The following is a 23,401-nucleotide window of genomic DNA, read 5'->3' on the forward strand; positions in this document are numbered from 1 at the left end:
GAAAACAAATAGTAGTGCAGGATTAGGATGGTGACCTGGAACATGGACAACTAGTATAGTGAGGCTGGAAAACACGATTTTTTTGGCTAAATAAAAGGTTGTACTAAAAGATTTCACTCTTCTTACTGTTATTTTTGGTGGAAAAAACAGCAAACTTTTAGCTACAATAGCTCTGTGAAAATGTACTTGGTTTTTATTAGGCTACCATCCCCATCATACATGAATGCACAAATCAGGTATGTGTAGATAGATAGATAGAAAACTAACTTACCTTGGTGCTTTTTTTTTTTTTTAATACAAACCTGAACTGTTAGTATTTTCTACTAATGCACCCAACAAAAGGCAAAAATTGGGATTTATAAACTAAAGCAGCAGATCACGTTATTCACAACAGACCTAACCTCCTTCAACACCACCTTGTTACTACATTTAACACATACAGTATTTTTAAAATCTTAATTCTGCTTGAGAGAAGAGGAATGATGGAGGAGAAAATAGTCCATCCATCCAAAAACAAAGCGGCTTATTATGAGCTTTTTTATTGATGTTCCATGAGAGACATCACTAAATATGTGAGCACAGCTAGAGTGGGAAGCTGGAATGCAATGGCACCACATATTAAACATCTGGTACATCAGCAAATGATAAACAAACATCCCAAACAAAAATATTACTGAACAAAGAATTGACCTTTATATTAATCTCAAAATATGTACTTTTATAATTTACACATTCCCATCACCCCTGAATATTACAGCACAAAAAAGTCTGATGCATGATGACAGAAGAAAGCTTGGAGGGGAATAAAAGGTTGTAATATCTAAAAGGCAATGCAAACTGTACATGCCACAAGCTGTTATATAAAGAACAGAATGAAGGAGCTTAGTTAATCAGATGTCTTTTATAGCTGTCTGATCCTTCAGCTGTTTGCCAGAGGGCAAAGAAAAGTAACACTGAAATCTTGCAACGAAAGGCTTTGCTTCCTGTGATCAATCAGTAGACTGCCCTGGGGTGCTTTATACAGTAGTGAGCTTCTGATGCTGATACATAAGCAGACTCAGGAAAGAAATCCTCATTAAATTCTGCCAGAAATCTGTACAAAAAAAAAAAAAAAAAAAAAAATTAGCAAAAACAGCATAATATCCTGAAGGATTCATACAAGCAATGTTTATGTCAAAGCTGTTCAGTCAAACGAGAATATCCACCTATTTACAGAATTTTCTTTCATTCCCAGTAGTGTTCAAAGCTGAAGAAGCAGTGATCCATCATGCAATTCCTATACACCGAGCAGATATTGGACTGTGTTAAAGACATTAAAACTACAGAGGAAGCTATAATTATATTCATTTTATATACACACAGTCAAGAGTTTTAGAACAGTGTTTTTTTTCAGTTTTAATGGAAATGCACAGTTTAATGTCTTAATGTTTCATGAAATCAAGGCATAGAACAAATAAACAATGGCAAATAAAAAAAAACCACAAGAAATCATTAAGTGTACAAAATGTTATTCAAATTTTTGATTGAAAGTAGCCACCTTTTTCTGTATAACCCTTTTGAATCAGAATGCCAGTAACTAAGAAGCCCAGACTGCCTCCTCCATGTTTGTCAGTTGGCGTCACACACTGAGGAACAATCCTCATATCTTGATGGCATACAAACACACTATGTGATGAACTGAAGATTTTTTGATGACTTTCTTCCAGACTGCAGTAGTCCACAGCAGGTATTTCAAGGCCCTATTGCGTCCATGGAATTGCTTTCTTACTGTCACTCACACTGTCAAACCTGCAGTACGAAATCTCCTCTTCAAAGAAACCGAGACTTGCAATTTTGGATGTCCACTGGTAAGCTGTGAATGATGCTGTTGTGCTGTGAGGTACCCATCACACATGCTGGTTACCCTCAGAAACTTGTCTTATGATTTGGTTGGGTCTTTGGGTCTGCCAGATCTCTTCCTGTCAGCTTCTTTCAGTTTCCAATTGCATTTGGAGCATTTAAGAAAAACGTTGCATTCCAGTGCGAGAACCTCATCAAACCTGTGAAACATGGTGGCAGTAGTATCATGCTTTAGACCGCTTTTGCGGTGTCTGGGACACAAAAATGAATTATGAATACCACCAGCGAATTCTAAAGGAAATTGTTGAGAAATGTATTCGTGGACTATATCTCAAGAGAAACTGGATCATGCAGCAAAACAACACCCAAAGCACACAAGTCACTCTACCAAGGAGTGGTTGAAGATGAATAAAATAAAAGGTTTTGGAATGGCCAAGTCAAAGTCCAGAACTTAACCCAATAAAATGTTATGAAAGGGCCTGAAGTGTGCAGTTCATTTAAGGAAACCCAGCAACATCCCCAAGTTGAGACAATTCTGTATGGCAGATGGGGTTAAACTTCCACCAAGCCAATGTGCAGGACTAAAGAAAACCTACCAGAAACATATTGCAGTTATTAATGCAAAAGAGGGTCACACCAAACACTAAAATATTCACATATTGTTGCCACTCGTATGTAATACTGGGTGATTTTCCTCAATAAATGACCAAGTATTCGATTAAATTCAATTCTTTATTGTCATGTGTACAAGTACCATGTACAATGAAATGCTTGCATGTGCCCATGCAGACAGTGAACATAAAATACGCAATAAATAAATGAATATAAATAAGTAAATAAATAAAACCAGAATACTAGGAATAGACAGTGGCAGAAGTATATGTGCAGGTAACAGTGGAGGTGACACAATGTTACTGATTGTTCATGAGTCTGATTGCAGTTGGGTAGAAACTGTTCCTGAACCTGGAGGTGCATGTCTGAATGGACTTTAGTGGCTTCCCAGATGGGAGAAGGGTGAAAAGTGACAGTGCAGGGTGGTATCCCACCTGATACGGTTCAGTTTCCTGAGACATCGTGTACAGGTGCTGGTCATAAATTTAGAATATCATGACAAAGTTGATCTATTTCAGTAATTCCATTCAAAAAGTGAAACTTGCATATTAGATTCATTCATTACAGACAGACTGATGTATTTAAAATGTTTACTTCTTTTAATTTTGATGACTATAACTGACAACTAATGAAAGTCCCAAATTCAGTATCTCAGAAAATTAGAATATCAATTAAGACCAATGCAAAAAAAAGGATTTTTAAAAATGTTGGCCAACTGAAAGGTATTAACATGAAAAGTATGAGCATGTACAGTACTCAATATTTAGTTGGGGCTCCTTTGACCTGGATTACTGCAGCAACGCGGCGTGGCATGGAGTCGATCAGTCTGTGGCACTGCTCACGTGTTATGAGAGCCCATGTTGCTCTGATAGTGGCCTTCAGCTCTTCTGAATTGTTGGGTCTGGCGTATTGCATCTTCCTCTTCACAGTACCCCATAGATTTTCTATGGGGTTAAGGTCAGGCGAGTTTGCTGGCCAATCAAGAACAGGCATACCATGGTCCTTAAACCAGCTTTGGCACTGTGTGCAGGTGCCAGGTCCTGTTGGAAAATGAAATCTGCATCTCCATAAAGTTCATCAGCAGCAGGAAGCATGAAGTGCTCTAAAACTTCCTGGTAGACAGCTGCGTTGACCTTGGACCTCAGAAAACACAATGGACCAACACCAGCAGATGACATGGCACCCTAAACCGTCACGGACTGTGGAAACTTTACACTGGACCTCAAGCAACGTGGATTCTGTGCCTCTCCTCTCTTCCTCCAGACTCTGGGACCTTGATTTCCAAAGGAAATGCAAAATTTACTTTCATCAGAGAACATAACTTTGGACCACTCAGCAGCAGTTTTGTCTTTAGCCCAGACGAGACGCTTCTGACGCTGTCTCTTGTTCAAGAGTAGCTTAACACAAGGAATGCGACAGCTGAAACCCATGTCTTGCATACGTCTGTGCGTGGTGGTTCTTGAAGCAATGACTCCAGCTGCAAGTCCACTCTTTGTGAATCTCCCCCACAGTTTTGAATGGGTTTTGTTTCACAATCCTCTCCAGGGTGCGGTTATCCCTATTGCTTGTACACTTTTTTCTACCACATCTTGTCCTTCCCTTTGCCTCTCTATTAATGTGCTTGGACACAGAGCTCTGTGAACAGCCAGCCTCTTTAGCAATGACCTTTTGTGTCTTGCCCTCCTTGTGCAAGGTGTCAATGGTCGTCTTTTGGACAACCGTCAAGTCAGCAGTCTTCCCCATGATTGTGTAGCCTACAGAACTAGACCGAGAGACCATTTAAAGGCTTCTGCAGGTGTTTTGAGTTAATTAGCTGATTAGAGTGTGGCACCAGGTGTCTTCAATATTGAACCTTTTCACAATATTCTAATTTTCCGAAAATACTGAATTTAGGACTTTAATTAGTTGTCAGTTATAATCATCAAAATTAAAAGAAAAACACATTTGAAATACATTAGTCTGTGTGTAAAGAATGAATCTAATAAACAAGTTTCACTTTTTGAATGGAATTACTGAAATAAATCAACGTTGTCATCAGATTCTAATCTTATGATCAGCACCTGTAGTATGGATGTCATGATCGCAAGGAGCGGTGTGCCCAAGATCTGCTGTGCTGCATTCACTACCCGCTGCAGAGCTTTGCAGTCCTGAACTAAGTAGTTGCTGTACCAGGATGTGATGCATCCTGTCAGGATGGATTCCACAGTACACCTGTAGAATCTGCAAAGGGGTATGGGAGACATCCAGGCCTTACTCAGCCTCCTGAGGAAGTAGATGCGTTGTTGGGGTTTCTTGACTACTGCCGCAGTGTGATTTGCCCATTTAAAGTCATCAGTGAGGTTGACTCCGATTAACCTAAAGCTGCTGACCCGCTCCACATCTTCACCTCCGATGTAGATGGGGCTGTGCTCTGCTGCCTGTTTGCGGAAATCTACATCATCACCTTAGTTTTGCTAACATTGAGGGTGAGGTTGTTGCCCTGACACCATTCTGCCAGAAGTCTGACCTCCTCCTTGTAGGCCGTCTCATCATCCTCGCTGATCTGACCTATTACAGTGGTATCATCAGCAAACTTGAAGATGGTGTTTGAGCTGTACTTCGCTACGCAGTCATGGGTGTAGAGAGAGTAAAGCAGGGGGCTCAGCATGATGCCCTGCGGGGTGCCAGTGTTGATGGTGATGATGGCAGTTTTCCCCACCAATAGGCACTTGCGGAGGTCTTCCGGTGAGGAAGTCCAGTACCCAGTATGATATTTGTCTCATTTGTTAAGTTGTTTATTTTGTATGTACATTTAGGTGTGAAAATCTGATGATGTTTTATGTCATACTTGTGCAAGAATATGGAAAATTCTAAAGGGTTCACTAACTTTCAAGCACCACTGTATATATGTTTTAGGCCAGGGAAAGTGAACATGTTAATTTTTGCGATTAATGTGGCCTCTTTAACGCATTAAGAAATACTGTTGCATCCAGGGCCGGCTGCAAGGCAAATGCCTCAGGCAGCGTTTTGGTCAGGGTCACCTTTTTTTTTTTAACCTTCTGAAACAGTAATACAAAAAAGTTAAGTGTGTTCCTAAAGAATTACATACACATCCGGTAACGTATTTATATATTACCTTAAAAATGTTTATGAAATAACATTTTCATTTAAATGTTTACCATTTCATATTAAACAGTTCATAACCATACGCCACATGTCAATATGCAGCATTGGTGTTCATTTTGATTTATACATACTGACATATTGTAGGTGCAGAGGAGTGTGTCTTTATTATCATTATCACATTATGAGCTAAATAAGCTATCTTTGAGTAGCACTAAACCAAACTCTAATGCCTCTGTTATTTAACTTTCCCGTCTACCAGCCAGCTTACAGTACTAATAAAGACAATTCTACAAAGCAGAAGTGTAATGATTATCCCTACCTAAAATTCAAATTGCAGTAACTTCAATAATTTATGCAAAGAGCGCAGCATAATCATCCTAGTAATGCGCAGTGTCAGTTTTAAGGTGAGATAGCAGCTAGGGAGATCTTTAGTGTGCCAGAAGCAAATTAAATGTAGAGCAGTGTTTTCCTGTGGTGGCACAATTTTTGTAACCCAAAAAATCCCAAGGCACACCACAATTCTACCAACCACAGAGGCATTAAATCTATACATGTACTAAACTGTCTGAACAGGGTGCAGCCAAAAAAAAAGCAGGTCAGAGATTGCCGATCGCAGACAATACTTAGCGAGCACACTGGATGCATTTTCCAGTTGCTTCGTTCCTTTGCTATACGGAATACCTAACCATTTGTTTACAGTATAAATTATCAAGTTGTTGATGGTGATGAACAATGGAGGATGGCATTTGTGGAGTTTTTACACAAGTTTTAATGTATGCCCATTTAAGAGGTGTTTATTTCAATTACCGGTAAGTCATTCAGTCTTCAAAATCAACAGTTGTTTCGACCGTTTTTTTTTACTTTGACACGTCTGTTTCTCACATGCTATGCCAATTTGACAATTAAATACATTGGCCTGGTTTTCAACTTGCCTTTTAAGGAGGCCCTCCAATTCAGGTTATACTTGCTTAAGTAGTATTTTGTTAAAAAAGTTACATTTCAGTTCATTAAAGTATTCAATTACATTTTTTTATTCCTTTGTGTTAATTCTACATTAATATTTTGTGATTCAGTGAATATTTACTTAATGATTTAAGCATTTATTTTACGATTAAAACATGCAATGTTAGATACAATTGTGTTATTAATTAGTTCACTTTATTTGATTTCCAGTCCTAATGTATATACACAAACTATATATAACAGGTGTAAGTAAAAAGGATTCTTATTTAAGTATTACAACTAACCTCAATGTTGGTTCATACAGTTAAGGTGATGGTGCTTAAAATGTAATGCAGTACAAAAAATAAAAATTTACGCAAATTTTAAACATTTAAATAGGCAGAAAGTTAAATTATATATATATAAAAATTAAGTACAAAGATCAGAGGCCTTATAAAGCAGGAAAAATGGTAAAGTAACATTAATTTGGTTCAGTTACCAGGACTAATATATCCATGGACTTGGGTATAAATTTAACTGCTATGGTATTCATATCGCAAAACAGAGATATACATGGAGATGAAGCAAAGGTAGTAACAAGTTCCCATGTTTTGGACAAGAATCCTTCTGCATGCATTTCAAGAGACTGTTTTTACATACTGTATGTCAAGACTGAAGAAGGCTCCACAGTTAAAGTACTGAGAAGTGAAATGAAACAGACTAAACACTTCTATTGTATACAGTATCTTACAAAAGTGAGTAAATCCCTCACATTTTTGTTAATATTTTATCTTTTCATGGGACAACACTGAACATATGACATTTTTATACAACGTAGTCAGTATACAGCTTGTATAACAGTGTAAATTTTCTGTCCCCTCAAAATAACACACAGGCATTAATGTCTTAACCGCTGACAACAAAAGTGAGAACACCCCCAAGTGAAAAATGTCCAAATTGTGCCCAAAGTGTTAATACTTTGTGTGGCCACCATTATTTTCCAGCACTGCCTTAACTCAACCCCAAACCATGATACTCCCACCACCATGCTTGACTGTAGACAAGACACACTTGTCTTTGTACTCCTCACCTGGTTGTCGCCACACACGCTTGACACCATCTTAACCAAATAAGTTTATCTTGGCCTCATTAGACCACAGGACATGGTTCCAGTAATCCATGTCCTTAGCTTGCTTGTCTTCAGCAAACGGTTTGCGGGCTTACTTTTGCATCATCTTTAGAAGAGGCATCCTTCTGGGACAACAGCCATGCAGACCAATTTGATGCTGTGAGCACTGACAGGCCGAACCCCCCCCTTCAACCTCTGCAGCAATGCTGGCAGCACTCATACGTCTATTTTCAAAAGACAACCTCTGGATAGGACACCGAGTGCGTGCACTCAACTTCTTTGGTCGACCAAGGCGAGGTCTGTTCTGAGTGGAAGGTCTGTTCCGAGTGGAACCTGTCCTGTTAAACCACTGTATGGTCTTGGCCAGCATGCTGCAGCTCAGTTTCAGGGTGTTGGTAATCTTCTTATAGCCTGGGCCATCTTTATGTACAGCAACAATTCTTCTTTCTAGAACCTCGGAGAGTTCTTTGCCATGAGGTGTCATATTGAACTTCCAGTGACCAGTATGAGAGTGAGAGAGCGATAACACCAAATTTAAGCACACCTGAGACCTTGTAACACTAATGAGTCACATGATACTGGGGAGGGAAAATGGCTAATTGGGCACAATTTGGACATTTTTCACTTAGGGGTGTACTCACATTTGTTGTCAGCGGTTTAGACGTTAATGGTTGTGTGTTATTTTGAGGGGACAGCAAATTTACATGGTTATACAAGCTGTACACCGACTACTTTACATTGTATCAAAGTGTCATATCTTCACAAAAAGGTATAATAAAATATTTACAAAAATGTGAGGTTTACTCATTTTTGTGAGATACTGTATATGTATCCCCTTAATTTTTTTGGGAGACAATTTTTGCAATTAAATACTTTATTTGGCACCTTTTATATAACTTTTATAATAAGTCTTTGTCATTATTCGTCTTTTCTGATTTGCTTAAGGGAGTCCTTTAGCTGCCAGGGAGGATGAATATTTGAACATGAATGCACCTTTCCATCATAAAGGAACACTCGCACACACCCATAATCACCAACACTGTGCCAGTGTAGAATTTCCTAAAATGCAAATTTACTTAAAAGTCCACTTTTCTTACTTTTGGGATTAGTCCCAGTCAAACACTGTAAAACAAATCAAAGATACTGGCAACTGAAACTGATAAATATAAATTCTAACAGTGACAATTAAGCATACAAGGAATTTGGAGAAACATGAAAATTAACTTTTATTGACTCTGATTTAGTGTGTTTAATCACATACTCATGCTGACACAGTACATTACCTCAATTGAGCTATAATTAGCAGGGAAGAATTTGAAGTGTGAATGCAGAAAATTAACCTTAAGTGACATGTTGTCACTTGGTGGTTTTAAATAATGGAACATGTTGTCAACTAGCTCGGCATTGCTTGGTGCTCTATGCTTGCAAAGAAAATTCTCAGTAGCATGAACCATGTGATTTGCATTGGCCTCTTTGTACCACTTGTCATTGATGACATTTCTTTCAATCTTTCAAACACCAAATAAAATATACTAAGATGGCCACAATGAAAAAAAACCTTCAAGTCAAAGGATTACACTTCAATAAACGTACCTCAAAAAGAGCTCAAGATGTTTTACTAAAGCCTTAAGGTTCTTGTCTGGGATGTGCATCTTTCCCAATATTTCTGGCAATTTAACTGAAAAACAAAAAAGAATTTAGAAGTCCACACAAAAAAAAATTGTAGAATACTTAAGAGTTTAAGTATTAAACAGCTTCTGTTAAATTGCAAATTCAGTCAAATTTTGTATAAAATATTATTCAAAAAAAAAAAAAAAAAAACACAAAGTAGTAATAAAAGATAAGCAAATTAATACATTTCTACAACTGTAGAACATACTGAATATTTACTGAAACTGTAGCTTTACTCAGACTTTATTTACATACCAAAAAGCCTAAGGAGATGCTGGGAACCATACATGTAGGAAGGTGGAGGTGGTTTATCACTTTGTGGGTAGTTGTCAGGAGTCAGCTTCCATGATAACACCTTAAAAAAAATTGCATGCGAGAAAAACATGCAAGAAGAAAATTAGGGTGTCTTGCTAACCAAGTGAAGTAGAACATTACTTGATAAATTTAAATTACTTGATTCAAGAATGTCTAAGATGGACTTTTAAGCCATTTTAATAAACATTTATATTCACATTTGCCGTTTTTAGCAAACAGATCACTGCCACTGCATTAGGCCCCTTCTTCAAGCAACTTGATTTAAAGTTGCCTAAAGAAGGGGCCTCAGTTGCATTGAAAGGTTGCATATTGTAATCTGTTCAGTTAGCCAATAAAATGTGTCATTTTGCTTGGCTTCTCACTGCATCCATTATGGACGACATGGTACAACACCCTACTACAATAAACAAGTAAACAATTAAAAAGTTTTGAGTACATTATAAATTCACCTATTCTGAAAGGTGATGTTCTGCAACACCACTAAGCAAGCAACATAAAGAGCAAGAAACGCGGCAAACAGGTCAGACACAAAGGAGGACATTAAATCAGATGCAAAGACACCAAGGATAACACTGAAGGAGCTGCAAAAATCCACACCAGAAATGTGAATATCTATCCATAGGACCACTTTAAGCTCTACAGGGTGGGGTTTTATGCAACAGTGACCAGAAAAACACTACTGCTTAAAGAAAAAACAGGTTTGGAGTTTGCCTAACAATAACAGACTCCCCAAAACATATGGAAGAAGGTTCTCTGGTCTGTTGAGACTAAAACTTCAAGTTATCCCACAGATTCTCAATTGGATTGAAGACTGCTGCACACCAACACAACCCATTTTGCTAAGCTAATAGAAATGTACAGTAAATGGTGACTCCAAAAGTATTGACTTTGGGGGTGAATACCTATGTACATTCATTATTTCTTTTTTGTCCTAGTTATTATTTGTGTCACAATAAAAGTATTTTGCAACTTCAAAATGGTAGTCTTGTTGTGCAAATCAAATGGTGATCCCCAAATTCATTTTAATTCCAGGTTGTAATGCAATAAAACAGGTGAAACACTAAGGGGGATTAAAACCTTCGCAAGGCACTGTACATCTCCTCTTAATGCAATATTACCTCATTTAATTCATTGTTCCTTCTTCCTTCTAGCCCTGACAACACTGAGCTGCCTTCTTTGCTTGGTGTCAAGGTAAGTGGTGATGATGACCCACTATGGACTGGAGTTTCTGTGAAGTAAAAACAAGCACATTTAACACACCAATATTTTGCATATAAAATCCTAAACCTAAAAGTGCAACATGCATACACGGTATCATTCTTTTCGGAATTTATTGAACTTTAATGTGATGTTGTTAGATTTTTCAGACTCTTATTCAGTTTTTAAACTAAAAATATCAAGAACTCATGTCTCGCAAGGTGGGACTTTGTGCCAAAAGATTTACCCACGCCCTGGGCCAGAAATAAGAGTAGAACAGCTGCTGTAAAGGCTTTTAAAATGTTTGAAGTGCCGTGCGAGATTCAGATCATGTAGCACGGCTGCAGCTGATCGAGCAAAGAAGAGGTTAAAAAATAAAATAAAAATATGTATATATATATATATATATATATATATATATATATACACACACACACACACACACATATACATACATATATATATATATATATACACATACACACACACACACACAGGTGCTGGTCATAAAATTAGAATATCATGACAAAGTTGATCTATTTCAGTAATTCCATTCAAAAAGTGAAACTTGTATATTAGATTCATTCATTACACACAGACTGTTGTATTTCAACTGTTTATTTCTTTTAATTTTGAAGATTATAACTGACAAATAATGAAAAGTCCCAAATTCAATATCTCGGAGAATTAGAATATCAATTAAGACCAATGCAAAAAAAAAAAGATTTTTAGAAATGTTGGTAAAATGAAAGGTATGAACATGTAAAATATGAGCATGTACAGCACTCAATATTTAGTTGGAGCTCCTTTGGCCTGGATTACTGCAGCAATGCAGCGTGGCATGGAGTCGATCAGTCAGCAGAAAGCATGAAGTGCTCCAAAACTTCTTGGTAGACAGCTGCGTTGACCTTGGACCTCAGAAAACACAATGGACCAACACCAGCTGATGACATGGCACCCCAAACCATCACAGACTGTGGAAACTTTACACTGGACCTCAAACAACATGGATTCTGTGCCTCTTCTCTCTTCCTCCAGACTCTGGGACCTTGATTTCCAAAGGAAATGCAAAATTTCCTTTCAATCAGAGAACATAACTCAGCAGCAGTCCAGTCCTTTTTGTCTTTAGCCCATGGGAGACGCTTCCGACGCCGTTTCTTGTTCAAGAGTGGCTTGACACAAGGAATGCGTCAGCTGAAACCCATGTCTTGCATACGTCTGTGCGTGGTGGTTCTTGAAGCACTGACTCCAGCTGCAGTCCACTCTTTGTGAATCTCCCCCACAGTTTTGAATGGGTTTTGTTTCACAATCCTCTACATGGTGCGGTTATCCCTATTGCTTGTACATTTTTTTTCTACCACATCTTGTCCTTCCCTTCACCTCTCTCTTAATGTGCTTGGATACAGAGCTCTGCGAACAGCCAGCCTCTTTAGCAATGACCTTTTGTGTCTTGCCCTCCTTGTGCAAGGTGTCAGTGGTCATCTTTTGGACAACTGTCAAGTCAGCAGTCTTCCCCATGATTGTGTAGCCTACAGAACTAGACAGAGACCGTTTAAAGGCTTTTGCATGTGTTTATAGTTAATTAGCTGATTAGAGTGTGGAACCAGGTGTCTTCAATATTGAACCTTTTCACAATATTCTAATTTTCTGAGATACTGAATTTGGGTCTTTCATTAGTTGTCAGTTATAATCATCAAACTTAAAAGAAATAAACATTTGAAATACATCAGTCTGTGTGTACTGAATGAATCGAATATACAAGTTTCACTTTTTGAATGGAAATTCTGAAATAAATTAACTTTGTCATCAGATTCTAATTTTATGACCAACACCTGTATATAATGTTTCCCAATGTATCGCCATTTAAGAGGGGTTTTGGAGGAGCAACCGCGTCTCATTGGGGTGCATTCAGCCCCCCTCTTCACAACGTGAGTAGCAGAAACACAAAGTGGTTGGGAGGTGAAGCGAGCAGGAGGGAAACCCCCTAGTACAGAATATAACTTCAGAAACAAAATGTTTTCTGTGACAGCACACTTTATATATATATATATATATATATATATATATATATATATATATATATATATATATATATATATATATATATATATAATATATATATACGTACCTAAATATTTATCACTAGATATTTGTTAAAATATGACGTTGTAAGCTTTCTTAAAATAATCACATTCTTTATGTTTCTTGTAGTAATGATCTTGCTAATAGTAAGCACAATCAAAATTAAAGTTGACAATACATAAGAAAATTTTGTACAATTATTGAAGGAAAAAAAGCGCCATGTAAAGAGTATGTACTTTATTTGAAATGCACAAAAACACCACATACTTTTGTCCAAATGCAGAAACAGTTTGGGAAGAGGAGCAGGTGTATCCGTGTTCCGGCGCTTTGGCTGTGGGGAGGCACTGCTCTCAGAGAGGCGGTCTCCACCCGACGTGTGCCTTGTTGACCTTCGCAAAGACTGTAGGGCTTCTGGTTCAACCTTCTTGCGCTTTGGTGTTACCACCTCACTGACAATGGGCTGACTATCTATGGACTGAGGGGTAGAAGGGTTCAATGGTGGGGGGCTAGGAGACCTCTCATTCATATTCCTGTGGAAAAACAGGGCAATATTACTATTAGCAGGAAAAGAAAGTACAGGTGGGGATCAATTAGAAATATAATGTTAAAACAGAAGTAGCTTCACATTTTCAAGAAGATGTTTGTTAAGTCTTTCACACAGAAAGCATATAACTGCAGTTTTTAACAACCTGACTCACTACATTGTCAATGGAACATAGTGAAGTAATTTAAAAATTGGATTTATATGGTAGAAATTTAGTTCTATGAATGATCCTTGATGCACAGCTTCAAACTAACACACACTACCAAAATAAGCAACAACACAGATTTAAAGCAAGTACTGCAATTAATGCCCTTAACTGCTTTACAACACCATTATTGTGGTGGCATTTGTTTTGGGAAAATGTAATTTATTAATAAAGAAGTAAAGCCAATGCTGGCCAGTGTTAGCAGTTTATCTCCTCTGCTATTAAGAGTTCACTGCATTTCCATTCACTTTCAAATAGCAAATTCTGTAAAACCAAACTCCAACTCTCCCAACCTACCAGTTTTAAAATTTTGACAAACTCATTGTGTTTTAAAGGTTGGTTTGTTGCATCAGTATCAGCACATCTAACATTGAGTATTATGACATTATGCGTGCTTGGGCAAACATTTTCAAGGATGTGTTCAAATATTGAGGTCTACTTTGTTTCCAGTAATTACACAACATAAAAACAGGTGATTAAAAAAAGAGATTCATTCGATTTCAAAATGATTTCACATGTAAATAATTAACAATGTGGAAAATTGTGAATTGTTTAGAGGAGCTTTATTAAGTTTATTATGTAATTTTACAAGTGCTCAATATGACCTACTCCAGCTGTACAGACATCATCAATGCGATAGTCAAATTCAACCCATACTCTATTGAGCATGTTGGGTGTCCCTATACTCAAGGCTCTTTCATGGTTGTAAAATTATGGCACTTTGAAATCGATGAATCTTTCAGAATCACACTGTATTTTTACACCAAGCAACAATATCAAGAAGAAAAATACACAATGCCTATAGATATACTCTGTGCACACAGACACCTGCTATTGAGACAGGCTATTAAGATATGGGATTACACACTACGTAAGAAATTCACACAATATAACTTTCAATATAGCAAGTGGAAATTGGTACTCCACAACAGCCTCATGGCACTTCCAAGTCCATAGTATATCTGTATTTGACTCACATGTAATTTCTATCATCACTGTTAACAGACTAGTTTACAAATTAACTGCAAAAATAAAAAATGCATTTTAAAACTTGACTTTAGTCATTCTTCTAAATCTATCATGCTTGTAATTTCAATCTAATTAAAACAAAAAAAGCCACAAAAAAGCATAAAGATAAAGAAAAGGATATATTTGGGGGGGTTGGGAAGACCTTTGCTATGTGGGATGACAGGACACAATTTACCAATGAGCTTCTACTCCTTAAAATGAACAGAACATACTTTCTTTGCCATTCTGAAATCTATTTTGGAAATCTATAACTGAGGTACTGCTCTAAAAAAAAAAAAAAAAAAAATAATATATATATATATATATATATATATATATATATATATATATATATATATATATATATATATATATATATATATATATATATACACTTCGAGTCACTGTTAACTGGATGGCTGTGTTTTACCTAAAATTAAAACAGACTCAACCACAATACACATGTCCAAAGGCTTTAAAGTTTATTTCTGAACTTTACTTCGGATTGGTCCCACCACTATGTCACAAAATCTCTCCCCAAAATAATTTCATAAAAATCAGCCCCACCAGATGTGGCACAAAATAAGTAACATATTTCCGTCAGTTTAACTTACTAAAATATTAACAACAACCCTCAACTTTGTCAAAACAAAGCAACAAAAAAACAAGGATGTTTACTGGACATGCTGGCTGCATGTTAGAGCTGCTACTGGAGTGTGTAGTCTTATTCTTTCCAGATTATTGTGGCTTGTCATTTTTCGTATTCAAGTCTCTCAACTCTAAACTTAAGGGGTTGATGTTTCAGTTTAGGAAGTTCCTAGTCAATGCATTATCTGAAAGTGGGACACTGCAAGAAGGTTTGTGCAGTATGCTGGTGAAAAATGTAATGAAAAACAATTAGTACAGTACCAACATTTCCTTACTTTTAGTACTGGAGGTAAATAAAAACTTTAGCTCTAGCCCCACTTCCACCAAGCCCCCAGTTTCAATGCACTGGATGCTTCCAGAGAAACAGCTCCTTGTAATCATGCACTGAGTACTGCAATGGTACAGCGCAAAAATAAATTGAGCCATTATGCGGCACACCCAATACTATCCACTTGCAGAGCCACAGCACCATACATCACCACAGTTGTAACCCCGGAAGTGACGTCTCTATCGTTTCAGGACTGACTTCGTAAAATTACTTTTGGAAGGTTTCGGCAAAGTCCGGAAAGTAACGTCAGGTCAAAGACCCATTCAGAAATTAAGTGATACAAATGAGAAGGAAAAAAAGTACATCAAACCAAATAATACGCACCATTTTGAACTTCACAAGGTTTCTGCCATCACATTGTATCATACATCAAAGTAAACAATACAGATTGTTTCTATGAAATATTAACATTTACATTTTGTTCGGGTCTGTGGGAACCATTTAACATGGTCGACAAAATTAAAATCTTAAGATCTGTGTTAATTGAAATTAGTTTTTCCATTTACATTTATGAAACGAAGTGTACAATTATAATATTTACACCACGTTAGTTTAGTAAAACGTTAATAAAAGTGATCATTTTTTTTTAAATGTAATATACATGTGTGCAATATTGTTCTAAACCAATTTAGATGGCAATACATATTCTACACTAAATGGTATGGTATGTGTATATATATATGCATGTATGTATATATGTATGCATGTATATTAATTGCCTTCTATTTAACTACTTTAGTTTTTGTCAATTATAATAAACGATGGGCCATCAAAAAAAAAAAAAAACTAAACACTAATAAGAACACTATTTATATAGCACCCTTACTATGCCCAAAATTCAGAAAGAACAGGATCTATATAATGTGACAAAAACTAGGAGTAGTTCTATATAATGCAATTAATGTACAGCACAATTAAGTGTAGAATATGTATTGCCGTTTTCTTCACATACATATTTAAAAATATTAGATTGGCTTAAATGTTTATTCTAAATTGGTTTAGAACAATATTGCACACATGCATAGTACATTTTAAAAAACGTAATCAGTTTTATTATTAACATTTTACTAAACTGTGACGAGATGGCTGAAACCCTCTGAACTTCACAATGATGCGTATTATTTGGTTTGATGTACTTTTTTTTTCCCCTTCTCATTTTTATTGCTTAATTTCTGAACGGGTCTTTGACCCAACATTACTTTCCGTGCTTTGCTGAGACCTGCCGAAACCTTCCAAAAGTAATTTTATGAAGTCAGTCCCGAAACGATAAAGATGTCACTTACGGGTCTGTAACTGCGGGGACGGAGTTTGTGTCTTCCACAGGAAGACACGAAGTAAACTGTGAAATTCACATGCATGATCAATAGATTCGGTATAGAAAGTAGGGCACTGTACCAGAGTGGCAATGAAACTAATCACCATAACACCATGTTGCTCAAACACTCAGATTATTGTCAACTGCCATACTGTCTGTATCAACATGACGATCGGGTTGGTGTCAGAACTTTGGTAATTTGACAGTTGAATTTCCACAAAATATGGTGGACAGGTTGATAGATCAGATTAAAAAACATATTATTCAATATTACCTGCTGAAATTTGCTGTTATTTCTTTAATTGGAAGAAAGAACTTGGAAGAGTTGACCTTCTTGAACTGACTTTGCTCAAAAGGATAAAGAAGAATGAGAGGAAGCGTAAAATCGAATGTGATGCGTAAACCATCAACCATTTCTTTACAAAGTTCAACACTGCAGAGTAAAAGAAAAAAAAAAAAAATATTTAGAACAACATTTTATACCATTTTGAATTAATTCTAAGAAGAAAACTGAGCTAAATGAAAATGCATAAATCTATACAGAAGAAACTGTACTTTTATAATAGATACAGAGTCGGTACAAACATATTACGTTCGTTGCTCATTCTATTAATGTTTAAGATAATCAAAGACAAGTATTTCTAAAAAGGAAACGCAACTAAGATGCACTTACTTTTTTTCTGGTGGAACATAATGTGTATTAAAACTCATTTGTGAAGTTGTCTGATGATGACGACATCTTTCATTGGCAGAAAATGCTGCATTAATAGCAAAATGCTTTACATAAGACTCTAAAATATTAACAATGTTCATCTGACAAGGAAGCTTCACAAGCTATTAGAGAAAAACACAAAAACATTAACTCAAAAAATGCATTTGAGATTAAATTATTAATGCAATTATGATGCTGAAAAGCATAACTTTTGGATATATTTGAATTCAATCCAGTTCTGAATGCTAGAGAAAAAAAAAAATCAACTGGAAACCTTTTGTCATCCAAACAAACAGCATTTTTCAATGATACCACAAATTATAAACAAAAGCATTCCATTATTTATATATAATTGAACAGACGTCCAAAGCTTACACTTTTCAAGAATATGTAGATTAGTGATGTACAAAACAATTTAGTTAAGATCCAAACTTCAACAGCAATGTTGCCCCAGCATTTTAGTTAATATAGTTACAAAATGCTCTCATTTATTTTAATTACTGGAATCTTCAAGATACTTATAACCTTTCATTAATGAAGCAGTTAACTGTAACGCTAGGGTTTATATATTTGTTATTGCTCAAAGACCATTAATGAAATGGGGACCCATTAGAGAATGAAGATGCTAACCTTCACTCTTGCACATTAGCACACATAAGATTGTTTTATTTACCACTAGATCATATTAAAACCTAAGTATAGTAGATTTGACAAAACACACGTTCTGCATTGCATTAGGCTGATGCATTTTAAAAGCTATTACAAAATAAAATAGTTTCATTTTAATCCATTAGAGTATATTCATAAAAGAAAATTTTGGCTTAACATTTTAAAATTATCTTTAAATTTCTACTAAATAAGATACCTTTTTTCTTTTGTTAATATAATAACAATCATCTTCCAACTTCCTCTTTAAAATATCAGGGATTTCAATATTTATAGTTTTGTCCTCCATTTCCTTTTTTGGATGAGGTTCTTGCTCTTCTTTCTACAGAAAGAAACATGAGACAATAAATTACTATATTATGATACAAATAAATTTATGTTGTAAAAACAGAGTCACTTTTAAATATTTTTCATTTAAGTCAGTCAACATATACAAAACATTCTGAGAATTCATAGAAACGTTAACCAATTGCAACAAAGGATGATAGTATTGTTTTAATAGGCAACTGTGATGCAATAAAAATACTACAGACAGAGATGTTAACAAAAAAGCATGGAAGGTCTAAAAAGGCTTGCTTCTGAAACCAGTAATATTCTTAAACAAATCTTCAGGGAAACCAAAATTGGGGAGTAGTTCCCTGAAGTGTAGGAAATATTACAAGCAAATGTCTAAATCACAACATAACCAATAACTTTCATTGATGTAATACTAACGCATATGTTTAAACATTTGCTAAAATTAAAAACACATGCCAAAATGTAGTATTTACAATGTATGCAATAAAAAAAAAAAAAAAAAAAAAGTGAACAAAATTTTTGGCACATTCAATGAAACCTGCAGTAAAGGGTGATGAAGACCCTTCTATCCTAAAAGTAATGTATCTAGCAAGACACACCCAAAGGGGGTGACCAGATCCTAAAGAAAGTTTGTCAGAAGGATGAAATCCTGGATATATTGCAGATATCAGAGGCACACGGACACAGACGCTAGATTATAAATAAATGGTAAAAGAGAAAGAGCTTTTTGTTTTAATTTCTCTACCCAAGGCAGTGTCATTGTATGCTGCGCTACTGCCTACCACTTTTTTTTTTTTTTTTAACCTCCAAAGTTTGATTAGATTTGTTGGTTTGAATCCTTACAAATCGATACTAAATCTTTCCTATTAATCTAGGCCCTATTCTTTTTCCATGTACCGCGTAAATTGTTTACACTTCAATTACTATGCAATTATAGTATTCTGCTTTTAACCCTCTTCTATCTGTGTGATTCTTCCCTCCCATATGTTGCAACCACTTAATACATATAATGTGGGATACACCATCCCACTATGTGTGGGAGGAATCCTTTGCTTAGAAATGCCAGACCAGCCCTTATCTCAAAGGGCTGCCTTCTACCTAATGACCAATTTGTATTCAAAACAGAACTTTCACCTAGCTATTTTATAGCATTACTATATACCAAGATCATTTGCCAAATCCAGAGTGAAGTCTGGAGGCAGCGTGACATAGTAGTTAGGGCATTGGACTTCAAACCCTGGGGTTGTGGGTACAAAACCCATCACTGACACTGTAGATAGACAGATACTTTATTCATCCTAAGGTGAAATTCACATACTCCAGCAGGAGCATGCGGATACAAAAACAATATTAAAAGAGTAATAAAAATGCAGGTAAAAACAGACAATTTTGAATAATGGTAATGTTTACCTCCCCGGGTGGAACGGAGTCGCACAGTGTGGGGAGGAACGATCTCCTCAGTCTGTCAGTGGATCAGGACAGCGACAGCAGTCTGTCACGGATGCTGCTCCTCTGTCTGGAGAGGATACTGTTCAGTGGATTCAGTGGATTCTCCATGATTGGCAGGAGCCTGCTGAGCGCCCATCACTCTGCCACGGATGTCAAACCATCCAGCTCCATGCATACAATAGAGCCTGCCATCCTCACCAGTTTGTCCAGGCGTGAGGCATCCCTCTTTATGCTGCCTCCCCAGCACACTACCACTTAGAAGAGGGCACTTGCCACAACCATCTGATAGAACATCTGCAGCATCTTATTAAGGATGCCAGTCTTCTAAGGAAATATAGTCGGCTCTGTCCTCTCTTACATAGTGCATCAGTATTGCCAGACCAGTCCAATTTATCAAACAGCTACACTCCCAGGTATTTATAGGTCTGCACCCTCTGCACAGTCACCTTCGATGATTACGGGGTCCATGAAGGGCCTGGGGCTCCTAAAATCCACCACCAGGTCCTTGGTCTTGTTGGTGTTCAGGTGCAAGTGGTTTGAGTGGCACCATTTAACAAAGTCCTTGATTAGGCTCCTATACTCCTCCTACTGCCCACTCCTGATGCAGCCCACGATAGCAGTATCGTCAGCGAACTTTTGCACGTGGCAGGATTCTGAGTTGTATTGGAAGTCCGATGTATATAGGCTGAAGAGGACCGGAGAAAGTACAGTTCCCTGCGACGCTGTGTTGCTGACCACAATGTCAGACCTGCAGTTCCCAAGACGCACATACTGAGGTCTGTCTGTAAGATAGTCCACGATCCATGCTACCAAGTATGAATCTACTCCCATCTCTGTCAGCTTGTCCCTAAGGAGCAGAGGTTGGATAGTGCTGAAGGCGCTAGAGAAGTCCAGAAACATAATTCTTACTTCACCACTGTCTCTGTTCAAGTGGGAGAGGGATCGGTGTAGCATACAGATGATGGCATCCTCCGCTCCCCCCTTCTCCTGGTATGCGAACTGCAGAGGATCGAGGGTGTGGCAGACCTGTGGCCTCAGGTGGTGAAGCAGCAGCCGCTCCATGGTCTTCATCACATGTGACGTCAGAGCGACAGGCCGGAAGTCATTCAGCTCACTAGGACATGATAACTTTGGGACTGGGGTGATGCAAGATGTTTTTCAAAGCCTCGGGGCTCTCCCCTGTTCCAGGCTCAGGTTGAAGATGCGCTGTAGAGGACTCCCCAGTTCCAGCGCACAGGCCTTCAGCAGTCGTGGTGATACTCCATCTGGACCCACTGCTTTGCTGGCATGAAGTCTCCTCAACTCTGTTCACCTGGGCTGCTGGAATTTTGGGTGGGGATGTCTCTCCTATGCTGGTATCAGCAGAAGGATGGGTGGTGGGTGCAGTACTCCGAGGTGAGAGTGGCTTAGGATGGTCAAACCTGTTAAAGAAGTTGTTAATTTGGTTTGCTCTTTTCATCTCTCTCGATGGTGGCACCCCGCTTAGAGCTGCAGCATCGGATGATCTTCATCCCATCCCACACTTCCTTCATGCTGTTATTCTGCAACTTCTGTTCCAGCTTTCTCCTGTACTGCTCCTTCGCCCTCCTGAGCTGGACTCGGAGTTCCAACTGCACGCGCTTGAGCTCATGCTGATCACCACCTTTAAAAGCCCTTTTCTTCTGGTTCATAAGGCCCTTGATGTCACTTGTAACCCATGGCTTGTTGTTAGCATAGTAGCGTACTGTTCTTACTGGAACTACAATGTCCATACAGAAGTTGATGTAGTCAGTTGTGTAGTCAACAACCTCCTCAATGTTCTCACTATGTGACCCCTGCAAGATATCCCAGTCCGTAGTTCCAAAGCAGTCTCTCAGAGCCTGCTCTGCCTCAGGGAACCACTTCCTGAATGAGAGTGTGGTTGCAGGTAATTTCCTCACTCTTGATATGTTGTGAGGCTGAAGCAGGACCAGGTTATGATCTGCTTTCCCGTGGGGTGGTGCTGTATGCGTCCAACGTTTGCATACAGTAGGTCAATAGTCCTATTTCCCTGGGTGTTACAATCCACATACTGGGAGAAGGCAGGTAATGTTTTGTCCAGCGTCACATGGTCTCCATCGATTAGCACAAACGCCTTGGGGTGCTGCGTTTGTAACTTAGCAACTGCAGAATGGATGACATGACCCGCTATTTCCGCGTTCGCCCGAGGAGGGATGAAAACAACAACAACAATGACGTGTCCAAACTCTCTGGGCAAGTAATAGGGATGCAGACTTACAGCCAACAGTTCAATGTACCTGCAGCAAGTGCAGATTCTGACGTTTACATGTCCAGAGTTACACCACCTTGTATTGACATAGAGAGCTAGTCCTCCTCCTTTCTGCTTCCTGCAGGTATTTGCGTCTCTGTCCGCTCTAACTGTTTAGGGGTAACTGTTGACTGTAATCTGAATTTTAAATCGCATATTCATCAGACCACTAGGACAGCATTTTTTCACTTAAGAAACATAGCAAAAGTTAGACCTCTTATATCATTGAAAGATGCTGAGAAATTAATTCACGCTTTTGTTTTCAGTAGACTAGATTACTGTAACACACTCCTCTCAGGACTACCCAAAAAAGACATAAATCACTTGCAACGAGTGCAAAATGCAGCTGCTAGAATCCTAACTGGGAAAAGAAAATCCGAACACATTTCTCCAGTTTTGATGTCACTACACTGGTTGCCTGTGTCATTCAGGATTGACTTTAAAATACGGCTTATGGTTTATAAAGCCTTAAATAATCGCACTCCATCTTATATATTGGAATGCCTGACACATTATATTCCAAACCGTAACCTTAGATCTTCAAATGAGTGTCTCCTTATAATTCCAAAAGCTAAACTTAGAAGAAGTGGTGAGGCAGCCTTCTGCTGTTATGCACCTAAAATCTGGAATAGCCTGCCAATAGGAATTCGCCAGGCAAATACAGTAGAGCACTTTAAAACACTGCTGAAAACACATTACTTTAACATGGCCTTTTCATAACTTCACTTTAACTTAATCCTGATACTCTGTATGTTCAATTCATCACAATAACTATTCATCGTGGCTCTAAAATTCGTACTGACCCCAACTCTCTCTTCTCTTTCTTTTTCCGGTTTCTTTGTGGCTGCGGCCTGCGCCACCACCACCTACTCAAAGCATCATGATGCACTAACATTGATGGACTGAAAGCCAGAAGTCTACGTGACCATCATCATCAGGTCCTTCCATGAAAACCCCAAATACAAAGAGGACTGTTTGGCCAGAGGGGACTGGGCGGTCTCGTGGTCTGGAACCCCTACAGATTTTATTTTTTTTCTCCAGCCCTTGGAG

At 37.8% G+C, this 23,401-nt stretch overlaps 1 protein-coding gene across 1 annotated transcript in view; it reads right to left on the bottom strand.

Moving 5' to 3' along the window:
• Window positions 1-766: 766 nt before the first annotated feature.
• LOC120522882 (male-specific lethal 3 homolog) overlaps window positions 767-23,401 on the bottom strand; it is a 37,650-nt gene continuing 15,015 nt past the window's right edge. The window contains exons 6-13 of the mRNA XM_039743629.1: window positions 18,518-18,640; window positions 17,614-17,774; window positions 17,215-17,373; window positions 13,160-13,422; window positions 10,732-10,841; window positions 9,554-9,653; window positions 9,221-9,305; window positions 767-1,093 (exon numbers count right to left, since the gene is read on the bottom strand). Of these exons, the coding sequence (XP_039599563.1) occupies window positions 994-1,093; window positions 9,221-9,305; window positions 9,554-9,653; window positions 10,732-10,841; window positions 13,160-13,422; window positions 17,215-17,373; window positions 17,614-17,774; window positions 18,518-18,640 (1,101 nt within the window). The 3' untranslated portion in view covers window positions 767-993. The remainder of the gene's footprint in view (window positions 1,094-9,220; window positions 9,306-9,553; window positions 9,654-10,731; window positions 10,842-13,159; window positions 13,423-17,214; window positions 17,374-17,613; window positions 17,775-18,517; window positions 18,641-23,401) is intronic.

This window comes from Polypterus senegalus, chromosome 2, assembly GCF_016835505.1.
Source record: "Polypterus senegalus isolate Bchr_013 chromosome 2, ASM1683550v1, whole genome shotgun sequence".
In the NCBI taxonomy this organism is placed as follows: domain Eukaryota; kingdom Metazoa; phylum Chordata; class Cladistia; order Polypteriformes; family Polypteridae; genus Polypterus; species Polypterus senegalus.